General features: G+C 40.2%; 1 protein-coding gene across 1 annotated transcript; it reads right to left on the bottom strand.

The window, feature by feature from the left end:
• Window positions 1-5802: 5802 nt before the first annotated feature.
• On the bottom strand, window positions 5803-13438 carry LIG4 (ligase IV, DNA, ATP-dependent). The gene is made up of 2 exons (XM_005884473.2): window positions 12572-13438; window positions 5803-8725 (listed from the first exon to the last, which is right to left on the bottom strand). Exons 1-2 carry the CDS (start codon window positions 12789-12791, stop codon window positions 5961-5963), a joined length of 2985 nt encoding a protein of 994 aa, XP_005884535.2. The 5' UTR covers window positions 12792-13438; the 3' UTR covers window positions 5803-5960.
• Between the last annotated feature and the right edge of the window lie 3680 nt (window positions 13439-17118).

Below are 17118 nucleotides of genomic sequence, written 5' to 3'. Positions count from 1 at the left end.
GTTAGGTCTTTGAGTTTGCACAACCGCCATGCAGACCTTCCCTGAGTTTGTCAAGTTAGCATGTGGCCCCTTTCGTCCACACCTTCTTCGCTCAATGTTCCAAGTACATCTCTTCAGAAAATTATTATCTTTTCTTCTTGATGGAAACTATGTAAGTATTTGTGCTCCCTTAACAGAATCTCCAATAAGCTCTTAATATTTATGGGATGTAGAAATAGAGAGATTACTTTATTTTATTTTTTAAGAAAATTATATATGTAATTTTAAGATTGAAAAGCCAGGAAATGAAACTAGCATTTTAGACAATTCTCTTAACACGCTGTATGTGGCCCAGGCGGCATGGCTCAGTGGTTAAGCGTGGACCTATGAACCAGGAGGTCAAGGTTCGATTCCTGGTCAGGGCACGGGCCTGGTTGGGGGCTCCATCCTCAGTGTGGGGTGTGTAGGAGGCAGCTGATCAATGATTCTCTCTCATCATAGATGTTTCTCTCTCTTCCTTCCTCTCTGAAATCAATAAAAATATATTTTAAAAATGCTGTATGTGAAAAAAATTAGTAAAGAAACACCGGCTTGTTTAAATGTGGAGGGAGACAGCATCTAAGAGGGAGAACCAGGAAACCAGAGAGAGGAGGAATTATTAAGTATTCTTCTTTCGCTCCTGCCCACTAAAATGTGAAACAAATGAAGGCAGGAATTTTTGTCCATTTTGTTTATTGCTGTTTGCTCAAACACCAGAACAGTGCTTACAATTTACCAGACTCTCCTATTTGTGAACGATTACATTTTAAAAAGGCTAGTGTGTGTGTGGGGGGGGGGGTGGAGGCTATGGACTGAGTGTCTGTGTCTCTGTGTCTCTCTGCAATTCATACGCTGAAGCCCTAATCCTCATGTGATGATATTTGGAGGTCGGGTCTTTGGGAAGTAATTATGTGTAGATGAGTTCATGAGGCCGTGGAGCCCCCCGTGATGGGAGTAGTGCCCTTATCAAATGAGACCAGAGCTCTCTCCCCCACAGGAAGATACAGTAGGAAGGCGGCCATCTGTAAACCAGGAAGAGGACACACACCAGTATCTTTGTTATATCAGCTTGAATGAAGTCAGGGGGAAATCAAGAAATTAGCCTTAGCCCTAAAATACCTTGTTTAAAATTCTTCAGTACACTTTTTTTTGAGTTCCAGACACCACCCATATTTTGTAGTGTGGCATTTAAAATCGATCCTGATCTATTTACCTATAACGCCCCCCCCCCCCCACACACACACACCTAAATTTGAATACTTTACAAAAGCTGGAGAGCGCTTTCTATGTGCTGGTTGCTTTCATTCTGTCAAACATTCTGGGTGAAGCAGGCATTGTTTCTATTTGAAAGTTTAGAAACTAAAGTTTAGAGTTTGTGATTTGCTCAAAATGATACTTGGTTAGAACTGGGATTGGGGTCTAGGAAGACTTGATTCTAAAGCTTGTACTCTTTTTTTTTTGTACAACATGGCTTTTGGGGCAATCCACTATTCCTTTAGTTAGAATAACATTTATCTTTTGTATTCTAATTATATTTATCTTTCAGTATACTCTGAGTTCTTTGAGGGCAAAGCCTGCCTTATTCATTCATTTATCCAAATGATTATCAAAGAGAGTAAGAATTTAATATACATTGGTTGAAAGTAAATGGTGGCAGTTATTTATGGAATAGCTCTAGTGGTGAAAGAATTTCATATTAGATGTTTTAAAGCTAAACTCAAACTATTTCCCCAAAAATGAGCATTTCAAGGATTCAAACAGTCTTGTTAATTCCTATCCTAGGCAAGCACATGAGTAAGAATTACCTAATCCAGCCACCTGACTTTCCCAGAAGGTACCATGAGTCAGAAGACAGGAATGAATTCTTTTGGGACAGTTCTAAGTCATCAGGGATGCAGAAGAGGGTGAAGGAATTTTTGAATACTAAATGGCTCATCCTACTTTGTGGCAAGAAACAATGGTCTTGGAAAATAAGAGCAAAGTAGGTTTTTCAGTCTGCTCCAAAGGATTTATTCTATAAATAGTACAACAGTGCACAACACAAACCAAATGTCTTCATTTACAGAATTTATTGTCTAGGGCTGGGAAATAATTTTATAATAAAGTGGGGATGTGGATGAAGGAAAATATAAGAGATCTCAATGATATTGAAAGGAAAAGCAAACAAACCAGTGTGACTGCAGGGGATGTGGGGCAACTGGTAGGAAATTAAGTCAGAGAGCTAACAGATGATGTGGGACCGTGTCCAACAGATCATGTTAAAGACTTTAGAGGTAATGAATGATGAGGATTTAGTGGTTTTGACCATGTTAACATGATCTGATTTGCATCTTTAAACAAAGTTTGTTCTGGTGAACAGATAGCAGTGGAGTAAGAGCACAAGGAGGAAGGTCCACTGTGAGGGTATGAGAATAGTCCAGTGAGTAATGGAGGAGGAAACTATGGTTGGTTATCTCCAAGAGTGGTGAGAGGTCATATTCTGAATGTATGTGGAAGCTCTATCCAAGATTTGCTATGCACTGTAAGTATGAGAACAGATGAAGAACCCCGGTTTTTGGCTTAAGCAGCTGGGTGAATAGAATACAGCTTAGTGAGGAGGGAAACACTGAAAAAGATCGTAAGTTTGTTTGAGAAATCAAGACTTCTATAGGAATATTTGTAGATGAAATTATGTGACTACGATTACTTCAAAATAATCTAGTTCTGTAAATATAAAAAAAGGTTAATCATTGCTAATTGTTGAGACAGGATGATATGCATGCCCAGGTTTATTATACTATTCTATCTTCTGCATTTACAATTGTTCAGTAACAATACTTATTAATATTTTAATAATAAACTTTTAAAAGAATGCTTATAAACACACTTCGTGTGGAGGTGTTAGATATACATGGAGTTCAGCAAAGAAATCAGGCTAAAAGTTATAGGAGTTATCAGCACATTTAAAGCCATGACACAGGATGAGAATGCCTACAGAGTGAATAAAAATAAATAGGTCCAGCACTAAGTAACTGAACTCTCCAACATTAGGAGATGAGAAAAAATCTTGAAAGGCATTTTTGCCAGGATTTTGCAATGTGTATTGTCACTAGAAAATATGTAACTTTGAATCAGTAATTCCATTTCTAGGAATGTATAAGAAATGAATAGGACTAGTGTACATAGACTATGTAAAAGATTTATTACAAATGCTCAATGGGAAAAGAGAAGGGAGGAAGGTGGCATGGTAAAATAGCCTGAAAGTCAATCAATGGGCTGGCTTGATACATTACGTTACATTCAATGGAATATTGTCCAGCAATTAAGAATGGTGTAGGTATAGACCAGTGGTTCTCAACCTTCCTAATGCCACGACCCTTTAATACAGTTCCTCAGGTTGTGGTGACTCCCAACCATAAAATTATTTTTGTTGCTACTTCATAACTGTAATTTTGCTACTGTTATGAATCATAATGTAAATATCTGATATGCAGGATGTATTTTCATTGTTACAAATTGAACATAATTAAAGCATACTGATTAATCACAAAAAAATATGTAATTATATATGTGTTTTCCGATGGTCTTAGGCAACCCCTGTGAAAGGGTCGTTCGACCCCCAAAGGGGTCACAACCCACAGGTTGAGAACCGCTGGTATAGACTCAAAATGTTTTGAGAAAAGCTGATCAATTAGAGCATTCTAGTTTGTTTTATACTTATTTACACTATAATGTTAATGTTTTGCACTAATCTTTCCATCAATAACCTAAAATAGTAAATGGTAAAATTATATAGCTTTTCCCCACTTCATTTATCTGTAGTTTGTATTTTTTCTCAGTAGATATTATAAAAATATACAAGGTTAATCTATACCAGCCGTGGGCAAACTACGGCCCGCGGGCCGGATCCGGCCCGTTTGAAATGAATAAAACTAAAAAAAAAAAAGACCGTACCCTTTTATCTAATGAGGTTTACTTGGAATTTATATTAGTTCACACAAACACTCCATCCATGCTTTTGTTCCGGCCCTCCGGTCCAGTTTAAGAACCCATTGTGGCCCTCGAGTCAAAAAATTTGCCCACCCCTGAATTCTATACTAATAAAAGGGTAATATGCAAATTGGTAACAACACCCTCACAGTCACGACCAGATATGCTAATTAGTCACGACCAGTATGCAAATTGATCATCACTTCAACACAGTGATAAGAGAGGCATATGCTAATTATCTCTGATATGCTGATTAATCATGACCAGTATGCAAATTGACCATAACTCCAACACACAAGATGGCCACCACAAGATAGCCTGTAGGGGAGGGCAGTTAGGGGCGACAGGGCCTGCAGGGGTGGGCAGTTGGGTGTGAACAGGCCAGCAGGGGAGGGCCGTTGGGGGTGACCGGGCCGGCATGGTAGGGCAGTTGTTGGCAATCAGGCCAGCAGGGGAGGGCAGTTTGGGGGGTACCAGGCCTGCAGGGGAGGGCAATTTGGGGGATACCAGGCCTGCAAAGGAGGGCAGTTTGGGGGCAACCGAGCCTGCACGGGAGGGCAGTTGGGAGCAACCGGGCCAGCAGGGGCGGGCAATTGGTGGCGGCCGGGCCGGCAGGGGAACAGTTAGGCATCGATCAGGCTGGCAGGGCAGTGGTTAGGGGGTGATCAGGCTGGCAGTCAGAAGCGGTCAGGGGCAATCAGGCAGGCGAGCAGTTGAGAGCCAGCAGTCCTGGATTGTGAGAGGGATGTCCGACTGCCCGTTTAGGCCCGATCCTATCTGGCAGTCGGACATCCCTCAAGGGGTCCCAGATTGGAGAGGGTGCAGGCTGGGCTGAGGGACACCCCCCCCCCGCCCCAGTGCACAAATTTCGTGCACCGGGCCTCAAGTTTTTAAATAAAACTCATTAAGGAATACAAAATACAAATGACCTTAAATAGGAACCTGACTTGAATTAATCAATATTTACATCTGATTGAAATAACTATTATTACTTTAAAGTAAACATACCATAAGAAATCATTTCAATAGTATATAAATATTTTATTTAAATTAAGAAATGTAATAAAATTACATACACTTGTTCCACTGTTTGGGTGACATTTCTAATTATTTATAAATAACCTACACACTGTTTCTCAGGTACCAAGTTCTAAGTATTTCAATAGTGTCATGAAAGTATATTTTTCACAATATGTAAGCTATATTCCACAATCTGGCATAGAAATCCAGACACAATATATACAATGCACACTGACTTTAACTAACCTAAGGATAGTAAGCAATATTAAAAGTCAAGGCAATTTATTTCTCTGTAGTGAAAGCTACAACACACATGCCATTTTGAGATGAACTATATCTAAAAAAAAATCACTCTGTGACTATCATTTATATTGATCTAATTAAGCTTTTAGAACATTGTCATTCCACTTCCCCTAATTTAGCTAATGATATCACTAGCAAGGTCTTATTCATGAGCTTGACCTTAACCTTAAAAAATAAACTTGTTTACAACATTTGATATTTTTCAAAATTCAGTATTTAGTTTAAAAGACTTATTTTTACAAGTCCAATTGTTACAATTCTGCTTTTTCCTTATAATGCTTTTATTAGATAAAAACTATTATGACTTCAGAAAATCCTGTTTAGGTTAAAATTCTGACTCTAAAACTTTCTACATGTATTTTATTAATATCTGAGTCAAACTTCTAGATCGTTATAGGGATATTACATAAAAATCTTTTTTTAAAACTTTTCCCATCAACTACTACATTGCTAAAATAATTTCTTCTTTCTTGGCTTCAGGCCACTGTCTTGTCTACTTCAAAAGTGAAAATTATTGTTTTCCTATATCTAATAATATTATTCAAGCATAGATATTAAGAGATAAAAATAAAATTTAGTTTAATATTTTATCATTATCACCTGTTAGGGGTTGGCCAAATCAGATGATTTCCTTACTAGAAAAACAAGCTTTAAACCAAATATTGATTTTCATCCTGTAACTCACATTTGTCTATTGAATCAATTACCCAACCTTCTTGCAGAATTTTAAACTTTCTCTTAAGAGTTCTTCGAAAAGCTTTAAAATCTGCAACACGACTATGATCCTCCCCAATGATTACATGAGATACTCCCTTAGCTAAACAAGAAACTACTTCTGCTCCATGAAATCGAAGCTCTAAGGCTGTAATAGCTAATCTTGTTCCCTCGATTTTGGTATTCAAGTCATTAATAACAGTATACAAGTCCAAGTAAATGGTGTGATTTCGAAACATATTCAGGGGAGAGCAGTCCCAGGAATATCGATACTCTAAATCAGCAATCACAGAGGCCATTTCTTTAGGAGTCTGTTCACTAGAATCTTTAATTCCTGAGAATACTTCCTTCAGTTGGTTCAAATCTGTATCAACAAAATAACTATCACCATAACAATCATATTCACGGGCAAAATGTTGTTTTGTTGATGGGCACATATGAATCATAAAGTGAGGCTGCCATGGCACACAGCTTTTGGTCTTAAAACATTCTAACAGCCACTCAGGCTTGACAACATCATGTTTATTTGAAGAAATTATATTTTTCACTCTTATGTTCTCAGACCCTGCAATAACACAGTATGTGTCTGGGCCTGGGTTTTGTACTATATAACCACCAAATTCTGCAATTCTGTTCTCCAGGTCAGGCTTTGGATGGCCATTTATTCCACTCATAACACAAAACTCCACATCTTCAAATATATTGGAAACTTTGTTTACGTTAGAAAGGTTAGGTGCTTTTAAGTGCTCAATAATTCCAATAACTTTCTTAATTTTGGAGGGAGCTTTCCGCTTTTTTACTTGGGGTTCATCATCACCACCAACATAAAGGTGTTTAGACGCAAGCTTTCCAGATGCTTTCCCTCGAAGTTGTTCTAAGTCATCCAGAGTCATGCACTCATGCCACTCTTTGTCTTCTCTGATCTTTTCAATTCGTGGAAAACGCAAAGTGCAGCCAGTTTTATACATGTCACTGGGAACAATCTCTGATGCTTTAATCTGAACGATGACAGAATTACAAGGCTCAATGTACACTTCTGGCTTCTCTGTTCCAAATAAAATGCTACTTGGTGGAGCTTTTTTATGAAAAGACTTCCAATGCTTGGCCAGTTTCAAACCCAGATCATACAGTTCTTTCATGGTGTAACCTGAGCCAATACGACAGAGAGTATGGAACACTGATGGTTTTTCACCAGAAGCGTGCTTCTCTGCGACAGCACACAAAAAATGAGACATCATTCCACCCCGTGCACCTTTACCCCAATAGCCCCCGACAATTATGATGTCCAGTTCATCCATGAGGCCATTTACATACTCTGGTTTAATTTTTAACCATCCTTCACCTCTTTTGTCTGGCTTATAAATGGATAGAGGATGTTTTATCATGATTCCCTCTTCTCTTTTATCTATTGCTTCATTCAGAGCATCAATTACTTCTTTATTAGTATGAGCTTGTGTTTTTTCCACTATTTCTATTCTGCCTGGTACTGGTGTAAAAATACTACTAAGAATTTCGTATCTCTTTCTCAGGGTTTCATGTCCTAGCTTTTTATTATTGACCATCAATACATCAAAAACACAGTAACAAGTTTGCAGATCAGAATCTTCTACCATTCTTTTAATATCAAACTTATTCCCCTTTTGCATAAAAGTTTGTGTATTAGGATTGTAGGCCATCATCTCACCATCAAGGATACAAATCTGTATATCTGTTCTGAATGCATTATGAATGAATGGTGTAAGAGAACCTTCCTGTGGAGAAGCACCAAACTGTTCTGTATATTTATAGCCATTTCGGGAGAAATATGCATATACATCCCCATCTTTGTGCATTTGCATACGCTCGCCATCTAGCTTGGTTTCAATATAGAAACTCTGGTTTTTCATGTCCTTCTCAATTCGCCCAATATCTGCTATTGCAGCGAGCATTGGTTTAAAGGGAGAGAATAAAGTGATAGAGATATCACTGAGCCCTACTGAAGGGTCATGCAGTTGCCTACAGACTTTTTCCAGATCTGTGGTGACATTATGCAACTCAGCAGCATCATTATGAAAAAGAGAAAATACAGTTTGCTGACTAAAACCCAGCTTTAAGTCCTTCACAATCATTCGTATTAGCCACTTTTGTTCAAGTGCTGAACTCTGAGTTATTAGCTGAAGAAGACTCTTCTTTACTAGGTCCTTTCTTTTGGCAGAATTATTGGTGGCAACTGAATCCAAAATGTCATTTACTTGCTGGATGGTTAGACTTCCTTTCTGTAAACATCTTGGTTTCAATACAAAGTATGCAATCATGGCAAAGTCTCCAGCATCTCCGCGAATTCCAGTAGGTGTCCTGTAATTTAAAAGTTTAAGAGCATCTTTTCCATCTTTAGGTAAATTGAGCAATTCAATATAAAGCTTAGCAAGCATTGTTTCTTTGATTCCATAGGCCATTCTCTCTCTTTCTAGCTGAGGAAGAATAAGTCTCATTGCAGGATAAAAAGAGTCTGTGACATCTTTCTGGTTCTTATGAAGGGCATCATGAAATTTTCTCCAAGAATCTAAAAATTCCCTGAAGTGTCTGATTTTATCTGCACGTCCTTTACTTCTCTGTATTCGTTCTAAAGTTGAACATAAATCTGCAAAAGGAACGTGAGATGCAACAGTTTGTGAAGTTTGTGAGGCAGCCATAGAAGCGATGGGTGAATCCTCTGGTTCAACTAATAAAACAGAAAGAGAGTAACTTTAAGTAAAAGATAAAATTCAACTAAATATTTAATGTAAAGTCTTTAAAGAGAACACCTGGTTCATAATGTTTGCCAAGTGAAAATGGATCAATGCTATAAATGCTGCAAATAATGTCTTTTCAATCTCTACATTTAATAACAACCAACTATTTTATCTTAATTCTATTTAGTATTTATTATCAAAAGTATCAGTAGTCCCATTGTCTGTAATTTACAATACTAAATTTAATTATTTTAATGTTCTTACTCCCTAAATTACAGCTTCTATTGAAAGTATTCCATTCCTTGTTTAGCACATAATGCAAAAGATGATTGCTAATAATGATAGTAACAAATAAGGCTCAATTCACTATATTTCTGAACTTCTTATATCTCTCTCTCTGTCAGACACAGTACCAGAAACAAACTTCTTAAAACAGATGTTTTCAAATAATCATTAGCTCACTGAATTGAAATTTGGCTTTGTAGGAAGTTTTTTTTCAAAAAAAAAGAAGAAGAAGAAAGAAAGAAAAAAGAAAGAAAGGAAGGAAGGAAGAAAGAAAGAAAGGAAGGAAGGAAGAAAGAAAGGAAGGAAGGAAGGAAGGAAGGAAGGAAGGAAGGAAGGAAGGAAGGAAGAAAGAAAAGGTATCTTCTTTCAGACAAACAAAGCCTATGGCTGTTTACTTCCACTCCTTCACTGCTAGCTATGCCTAATCACTCTGAAATTCAAAACCTAACTCAAAATACCCTCCCCATGAAATCCTCACTTGACCTGTCTCTTTTAGTTCTATATTTTAACATGGTTACTTACAGTTTTATAAATTTGATTACCAATTCACTGACTGCATATGAACAAGGCACAGTGCTATGGGCAAATACAGTATAGAATTGCCTTAGGCGAGCATACACCCTGTAAAGAAAAAGGGACAAATGGGAACTAATTATAAAATGCTAAATGCTTTAACAAAAATAAAAACAACAGTGTGTCATGACACAGAGCTTTTCACTGAAGTAGCTTCTAAAGTTAGAAAGGAAATAACAGGTACCTTGTTGTGCTAAGGTCTAGAATATTTCCTAAAGCAGTCATGACAAGTGTGAAATTATTTTTCACATTTTTAATATCCATGCAAGTTCTATTAGAATCTATAAGGTATCAGAATCTATGGTTTAAACCAGGGGTCCTCAAACTATGGCCCGCGGGCCACATGCAAATACAAATATTGTATTTGTTCCCGTTTTGTTTTTTTACTTCAAAATAAGGTATGTGCAGTGTGCATAGGAATTTGTTCATAGTTTTTTTTTAAACTATAGTCCGGCCCTCCAACGGTCTGAGGGACAGTGAACTGGCCCCCTGTTTAAAAAGTTTGAGGACCCCTGGTTTAAACTATATAACACTTACTTTTCAAAGAGACTTTAAGTAACAATGTGTGCTCCAGAAATACAGACTTCTGCTATTATCTAGTGGTTTCAGACACCTGCTGGCACATTCCAGATAGCCCAGAGAGCCCAGAGCAGTGTCACACAGGGGATGGGATGAACTGTTATAGTACAGAGACCACAAAATCCCCCACTCCTACAAGCAAAAACCATCAAATACACTATGAGTACAAGGCTACGTTATCCAGCAAATGAAATGAATGGCTAACTGCTGTACCACACTTACTAAACTGTCTCCAGAGATGAGAAATCACGTTACAATTTGTGCCACTAGCGATTGGCAAGACATAGGTCTGTTTGTTTAATGAATTACTAAATACCTACAGTTAAGTTCCTGGGAAACCATACTAGGGAATGCCAAGAGAGAGAGAGAGAGAGAGAGAGAGAGAGAGAGTGAGTGAGAGAGAGACACGGCTGGAGGCACTCAGGTTAAAAATATTTAACAGCTGCCCTAACCGGTTTGGCCCAGTGGATAGAGCATTGGCCTGGGGACTGAAGGGTCCCAGGTTCCATTCCGGTCAGGGGCATGTACCTTGGTTACATCCCAAGTGGGGAGTGTGCAGGAGGCAGCTGATCGATGTTTCTCTCTCATCGATGTTTCTAACTCTCTATCCCTCACCCTTCCTCTCTGTAAAAAATCAATAAACTATATTAAAAAAATATTCAACAGCTATGACTGCACTGGGAAAGGTTCACAACAGCCATTTATTGGCCTCTAGGGAAAGACACACACACATTTTCCAGTCTATTCCTGACAAAGAAAATCCCACTTCCACTGAGGTAGTTAGATCAAGAGATAAACCCATGAGACTACATTCTTTTATCTTTGAATATACTAACTGCTTCCCCTCACGGTGTCTCATTTGCATAACTGAATGCACCACCTGGTTATGTTAACTGTCCTACCTCTCAAAACATGCTCCCTCAAGCCAGAATATTTTGGTACATAATGTTATTTTTATAATGTATGTTAAGATTAAGTATGTAAAAAATACTTCTTTAAATGTTCAAGTATTGGTATACAGTTTTCAATGGGTCTGTTGATTCTCTATGGTCTCAAAGTCAGTTTCCCTCAACAAGTCCCAGGCAAAGACTCAAATTATTTTATACTAATCTTGAAATCTAGTTATAGATGAAGACACACACACATGTAAGACTGCTATATAGATAACAAGAATTCCAAAATTAGTATAAAATGAATATAAAAATATTTTTACTCATTTAAACTATATGTTGATATGTTAGGATTTCCACTGCTTTTTACATGTGCTCTAATTTTATTTTCCAGATTCTGGGGTTATTTAGCTTAAGTTTTCAATTTTTGAAAAAAATAAAATAAAACAAGGTTTGTGGTTAGGGCTCAGGCTCTGGAGTCCAATAAATGAATTCAACCTTGGACTCCAACACTTAATGGCTGTGTGATATGTGGCCACTACTTGGTTTCTCTAAGATTCAGTTTCCTGAAGTGTAAAATGGGGTTAATAACTGCAGAAATTAAGATGATAATGACATCAGATAATTCACTTAAGGTGCTTAACACAGTACCTAGCATTTGGTAAATCCCCGACCCAAGCAGTATTTAAAATACAAGTATTAAAAATACTAAGCAGATAAGAAGGGGAACACTTGTCGGCAATAAGCAAAGATTTCAAGAGAATGAATATAAAGTAATTAGTACACAATGACTCATCCATCCAGTTGCTGCCTATATTGTCCAGGAGACAGAACAAAACACACTAGCAAGCTTGTGGCTATGGGGGATGACTCAATGCTATGTTATTGGAGAGAAAGTGGTACCATTCAGGTTCCTTCTGCAATCCTGGACAAGCGGGGCTGTTTCCCTATGAGACCAAGGGTTCCCACGGCACTTGGTGACACGTGGGGAGCATCCCAGCGGAAAGAAATCAGTGGGAAGAAAAAGCCAGAAGCCTGCGGGAGCGAGTAAGTTAACGAAAGTCCGAGGGTAAGAAGAGAAACAAGGTAATTCCCTCCAAGCCTATGGTCTCTCCTTCCATCTCCACTGACACACGCCTGCAAGATCCCTGCGGCGGTCCACACCACTCCTCTGCCCCAACAAATCCTCCCATGGATCGGGATGAAATCCCGGCCCTGGACACACCCCGTTTCTCTCGGAGCCCGAGGGTCCCCATTCGGGGGAGGGGTGTCCTCGGAATCAGAACGCATGCGATTCAAGCCGCCAGCGCGGTTCGTGAGGGGCAAACGTGGGGGAAATTCCAGTCCCCCGGCCGCACGTCCCAGGGGTGGGGTCTCGTTCAAGAGCCCAAAGACCCGCTGCCGAAGCAGCGCGGTCAGCCCTGTGGTCCGTACTTCTCCCCTACGCATCCAGGGGGCGGCTGAACTGGAAAACTTTTTGCCCAGAAACAAGAAGAATGAATGTGTAACCTCTGCTGGACGCAAGATGGCCCCCTCCTGCTTTGGTCACTCTGGCCCAGCCTCCGCCGGCCCGGACTCCACCGCTGGCTCTCTCCGTGGACTGCGGGGTCCGCCCCACAAAACTCCTCTCTGACCCGAAGCCTCTGGTACCGCTGCCAAACCTGACGCCGCAACTGCGAAGCCGGCTCGCCAAATGCTCCCGCGCAGGCTCAGTCGCCACCCGCAGCATGCTGCGCGCATGCGCGGTCGCACTTGTAGGCTAGGGAAAGCCATGACGTCATAGGAATGTTGGAAGCAGGCGGGGAACTTGGGAAAGGGTACTGGGGATAGCACCCACCCTGCAAGGCTGCGGAGAACCCGGGATCCTTGGTAGCAGTGTGACTGCAAACACAGCTTCCAATAGCCTCCCAGCGCAGCGAGTGCTTTTTGCAAGAGGTTGACCCATAAGAGTTGTTTTCGTAGCTGTGGGAGACCCAAGAACCCTTTGTGCATTTGTGCATTGGCTCCTTTCTGAGACCATGAAGCCCTTTCTCTGCTTGGCCTGCCGGGCGGAAAGTGACAGCCTCTCGGTTCTGTTCCTGTTTGCAAGCAGTGGCACCAGTACTCATCTGGCTGGTTGGTTTGGAAGCATGGGTTGAAGAGGATATCACCTATCCCAGTCCCTCTGCTGTTACTTAAGTGGGAAAATTGGCTTTTGCAATATTGTCTAAGGCTGTCTGTCCTATTTGTTTTTCATGATGACACAACTTCCATGTGAGTTCTTGAGACAGGCTAGTAAGCCAGGTCAAGCAGAATAGGGAAACTGAGACAGAGAGTCAAACAAGCAGTATGCAGCCATTTAGTAAAGCCTATCTTCCCTAAACCAGGCACATTTAAGAGTAAATGGTTTGCCCTTCGCCTCCCCAACCAGAGGATAAATAGCTTAAATCACTCTACACAGGGAAATAGCGGAAATCCAATTAGTGTCGTATACCATATCCAAAGGGATATGAAGGGAATAAATCTCATTTTGGCACATCAACATAAAACTAATGAATATTCTGTTGAATCCTCTCCTAAGACTACCCCTAAACTCCAAACATTTAAAACTTCCTCAAACCGAAGGTCTCAGCAGTGCTCTCCCTCCTGAAAGCACCCCTCCCCTGTTCTTCCCCCACAGGCATCCATTTCCTAAATTCTAAGGGACCCTAGAGGGTTTCAATCAGGGCAGCAATGGGCAGTGGCAGTTCATCCTGGGCAAATCATCCTGTCCCCAAGGCCCCCTTTTCTCTGACTTCTTAGTGATCCGAAGCAGCGCTGCCTAGGCTCATTTCTTCACCTAGGCCAGTGATGGCGAACCTTTTGTGCTCGGAGTTTCAGCATTTTGAAAAACCCTAACTTAACTCTGGTGCCGTGTCACATATAGAATTTTTTTGATATTTGCAACCATAGTAAAACAAAGACTTATATTTTTGATATTTATTTTATATATTTAAATGCCACTTAACAAAGAAAAATCAACCAAAAAAATGAGTTTGCGTGTCACCTCTGACACGCGTGTCATAGGTTCACCATCACTAGTCCCTCCTCTGTTATCCTAGGCCAGGGGTGGGCAACCCCTGGCACGCATGCCAAACATGGCACGCCAGTAACTTGCTAGCACGCAAAACCCTCTATTATAATCTTCCATTTACAATTTTTTTCTTAATATCGACTTTTTTATTTTTCAGATAAATTCAGTGTAGGTGCATCTTAGATAGATAAATAATTTTACATAACAAGTTATCTTAAAGACCATAGATATGGATTGACGAGAGAGGGGAAGAGCAATTTCAATAGTGTCGAAAACGAACTATTGAGGACTTGGAATGTCATTCTAGAAAATTTTTTCTGTTTAAAAAACTTTGCAATAGTGTTACTCTCCATGTTTTCATCCACATACGCTTGCGAATCTTTGTTCTCAGTGATGAATTTTGTTAAGTCTCGTAATAGGAGTAGCCTGACGGATGAAAGTAGTAGCTCGTGCATATCTCTGAAGGTCACGAAATATAAACCTGATGTAAAATCTCTGTCATCAGTGATGCAGCAGCAAAAGTCCCACTGATAATATCAAACGGAGTCATAAAGTTTTCTGTCGGACTATCAGTGTACATGTATACATTAAAAATAAATGTATTTTTCATCATCATATACTGTGTTTTTGTCGCTCGAATGAATTTTATTATTTCTTCAAGCTTCTTCACGTACGTACATCTTAAGAGATATCAAGTAGGCGTAACATGTTCTCAAAAAATTAGGGTTGGCACGCAGAAGAATTTTTGAGTCAGAGATTTTGCTGGTTTTGGCACACACTCACAAAACGGTTGCCCACCCCTGTCCTAGGCCCTTCCTTGGTTCACTGTTTCCAGCTTTAATAAGCGTCCTCTAAAATTCACCTGTACTCATGTTGTACAATTTTTCCTGCACGGAGTCAAGAACCCACACACTACTGGCCAGCCCTAAGCAGCTCTGCTAGGGCCAGGTCCCCTTTCTTGTAACATTCTTGTCTCTTAATACAGAAATAATACATAATTTATAATGACACATGATATATAACTCATAATACAGAAAAACAGCTGCCCAGAAATCAACTATGGACTCTTCTAGTATCTGTTCAAGGATTCAAAATAAAGTTATCAAACCTTTATTGAGCACCTACTATGACATAGTAAATGCCCTAGGTATACAGGATTGAGAAACGAAAACAAACCCAGTCCTTAGGTTTCAGTAGCTGTTGATTTTTACTGACATTTTATTATTTTAGACTTTCTTATGGTTGGTTCAAAGAGAATCAAGGGTTTTTCATTAAGCATCTTATAGCTTTGCTGTGATTATTAATTTATTTATGTAAGCAATCTACCTTAGTGCCTGGCACTTTGGTGCTCAACAAAAGGAAGTTAATGCTAACATAAGAAACATTTGGGAGGGAGGGGTCAACTGGGGGAAAAAGAGACATAGGTAAAACTTTAGACAATTTTTAAAAAAAGAAACATTCAAACCTGTAAAGAATTTTTGTGAGTTTATTTGAGCCAAACTGGACAATTGCCGGGAAGCAGAATCTAAACATATTGAGATAACGCTCTGGAAAATGGCAGTTTTTCACCTATTTTTATAAATTACCATCAAAGGAGGAGATGTAAGTAGGTTACATGAAATTCATTGGTGATGGATTTGGGAGGTGGGAGAAAGCAAAGCAGGGAAATCCTGAGTTTGGGTAAAAAGTAAAATGATAGACACATGCTTCTTTTATATAAGTGGTTACAGCATAGTTAGCAGTCAACAATTAACACGATAACAGTAACAATGAGGGAATTTGTAGTCTCAGCCCTGGTGCCCTGAGAGGTCAGGGAAAAAGAAGTTATAAGTTACCCTGACATTCCAAAGTTATGTTATCATAGATGCAAAAAAAAAAACAAACCACACACACAATAGGCTCCTTTAAGATCAAAGTTGATCTTTGTCAGGGAAAATACTGGTGTAGGACATGACTACCCACCATAGACTGCTTTTTCATTTAAAAAGTTTTAATATCAGACCATCCTTTGTTGTTACTTTAGGTCTTTGAGCTTGCAAGACCGCTGCACAGGCCTCCCCTAAATTAGTGAGGTTAGCATGTGGCCCCTTTTTGTCCACACTTTCATCAAGCTTTTTTTGTTTTTTGACCTGGAGCTCTTGATCTGGTAGCAGAACTAACAAATTCTGTAAATATAAAACAGTGTACACAGAATAGGGAATGGCCAAGTGACAGGGGACAGGCATCTGTAAATAAACAATCCAGTACAATTACGTGTCCAGGGGGGTTGACGGTGAAGCTAATAAAGCTCTAGTTTCAGGGGCACAATTGTGGGGCCACTTCCAAGACCCGGAGAGTGGCCCTAGCAATGTTCCTTTGATCTTGTACTTTAGTAATTTGCAAAAATAAGATAAGGTTGCATTCTTTTTTTAAAAAGGGCTCCCTAATTCTCGCAAGGTTCAGGCCCCACAAAAATCTCAATCTGCCCGATGGCCCACTCGGACAGAAGTAGGAGAGGGCTGGGTCGGGAGAAAACAAAAAGAGAAAAATAGTTATGGAAGCGGTTTAAAGTACAGGGACTCACTCCTATACTCCTAACAACCCTCTAAGCCAGACACTTTCTTCTGAAAACGTGCTTTCAGCAGAGAGAGCTGGTGGGTTCCGAGCTCTCACCCCAGAGTCTTCGGGTTGGGGCGGGGAGGTCGCGAGACAGCCCTCCGCAGCGCAGACAATCCCACGGGAAACTCGAAAATGCCTGCGGCCAGGCGCCGACGTATCTTGTCCGTCTCGGCCACCGTCTCAGGGACGCCCCGGGCCTCGATTTCTACGCATGCGCATTTCCCACTATTGGCAGAGACGGAGGGAGCGAGGCGGAGAGTTGGTGATGTGGAAGCCGCCGGGAGTATTTGCTGGCGACACCGCGTGTGGGCCGGAAGTGGAGGAGTCGAGAGGGCGCCGCAGGACCTCCGGCTGCTAGACTGAGGCGACGGCGGCGGCCCCTCGCCGGGAGGAGGACGATGTGGAG

The sequence above is a fragment of the Myotis brandtii genome, unplaced genomic scaffold, assembly GCF_000412655.1.
Source record: "Myotis brandtii unplaced genomic scaffold, ASM41265v1 scaffold83, whole genome shotgun sequence".
Lineage (NCBI taxonomy): Eukaryota > Metazoa > Chordata > Mammalia > Chiroptera > Vespertilionidae > Myotis > Myotis brandtii.
This window is presented reverse-complemented; position numbering and strand designations above follow the sequence as displayed.

What these genes read in the sequence shown, in the direction of transcription:
- LIG4 (XM_005884473.2), bottom strand. Translation starts at nt 12,791, where the DNA reads ATGCTGCGGGTGGCGACTGAGCCTGCGCGGGAGCATTTGGCGAGCCGG. An exon ending in CCATCTTGCGTCCAGCAGAG is followed by an intron (nt 8,726 to 12,571) that starts GTTACACATTCA and finishes CTGTTTTATTAG; the next exon opens with TTGAACCAGAGGATTCACCC.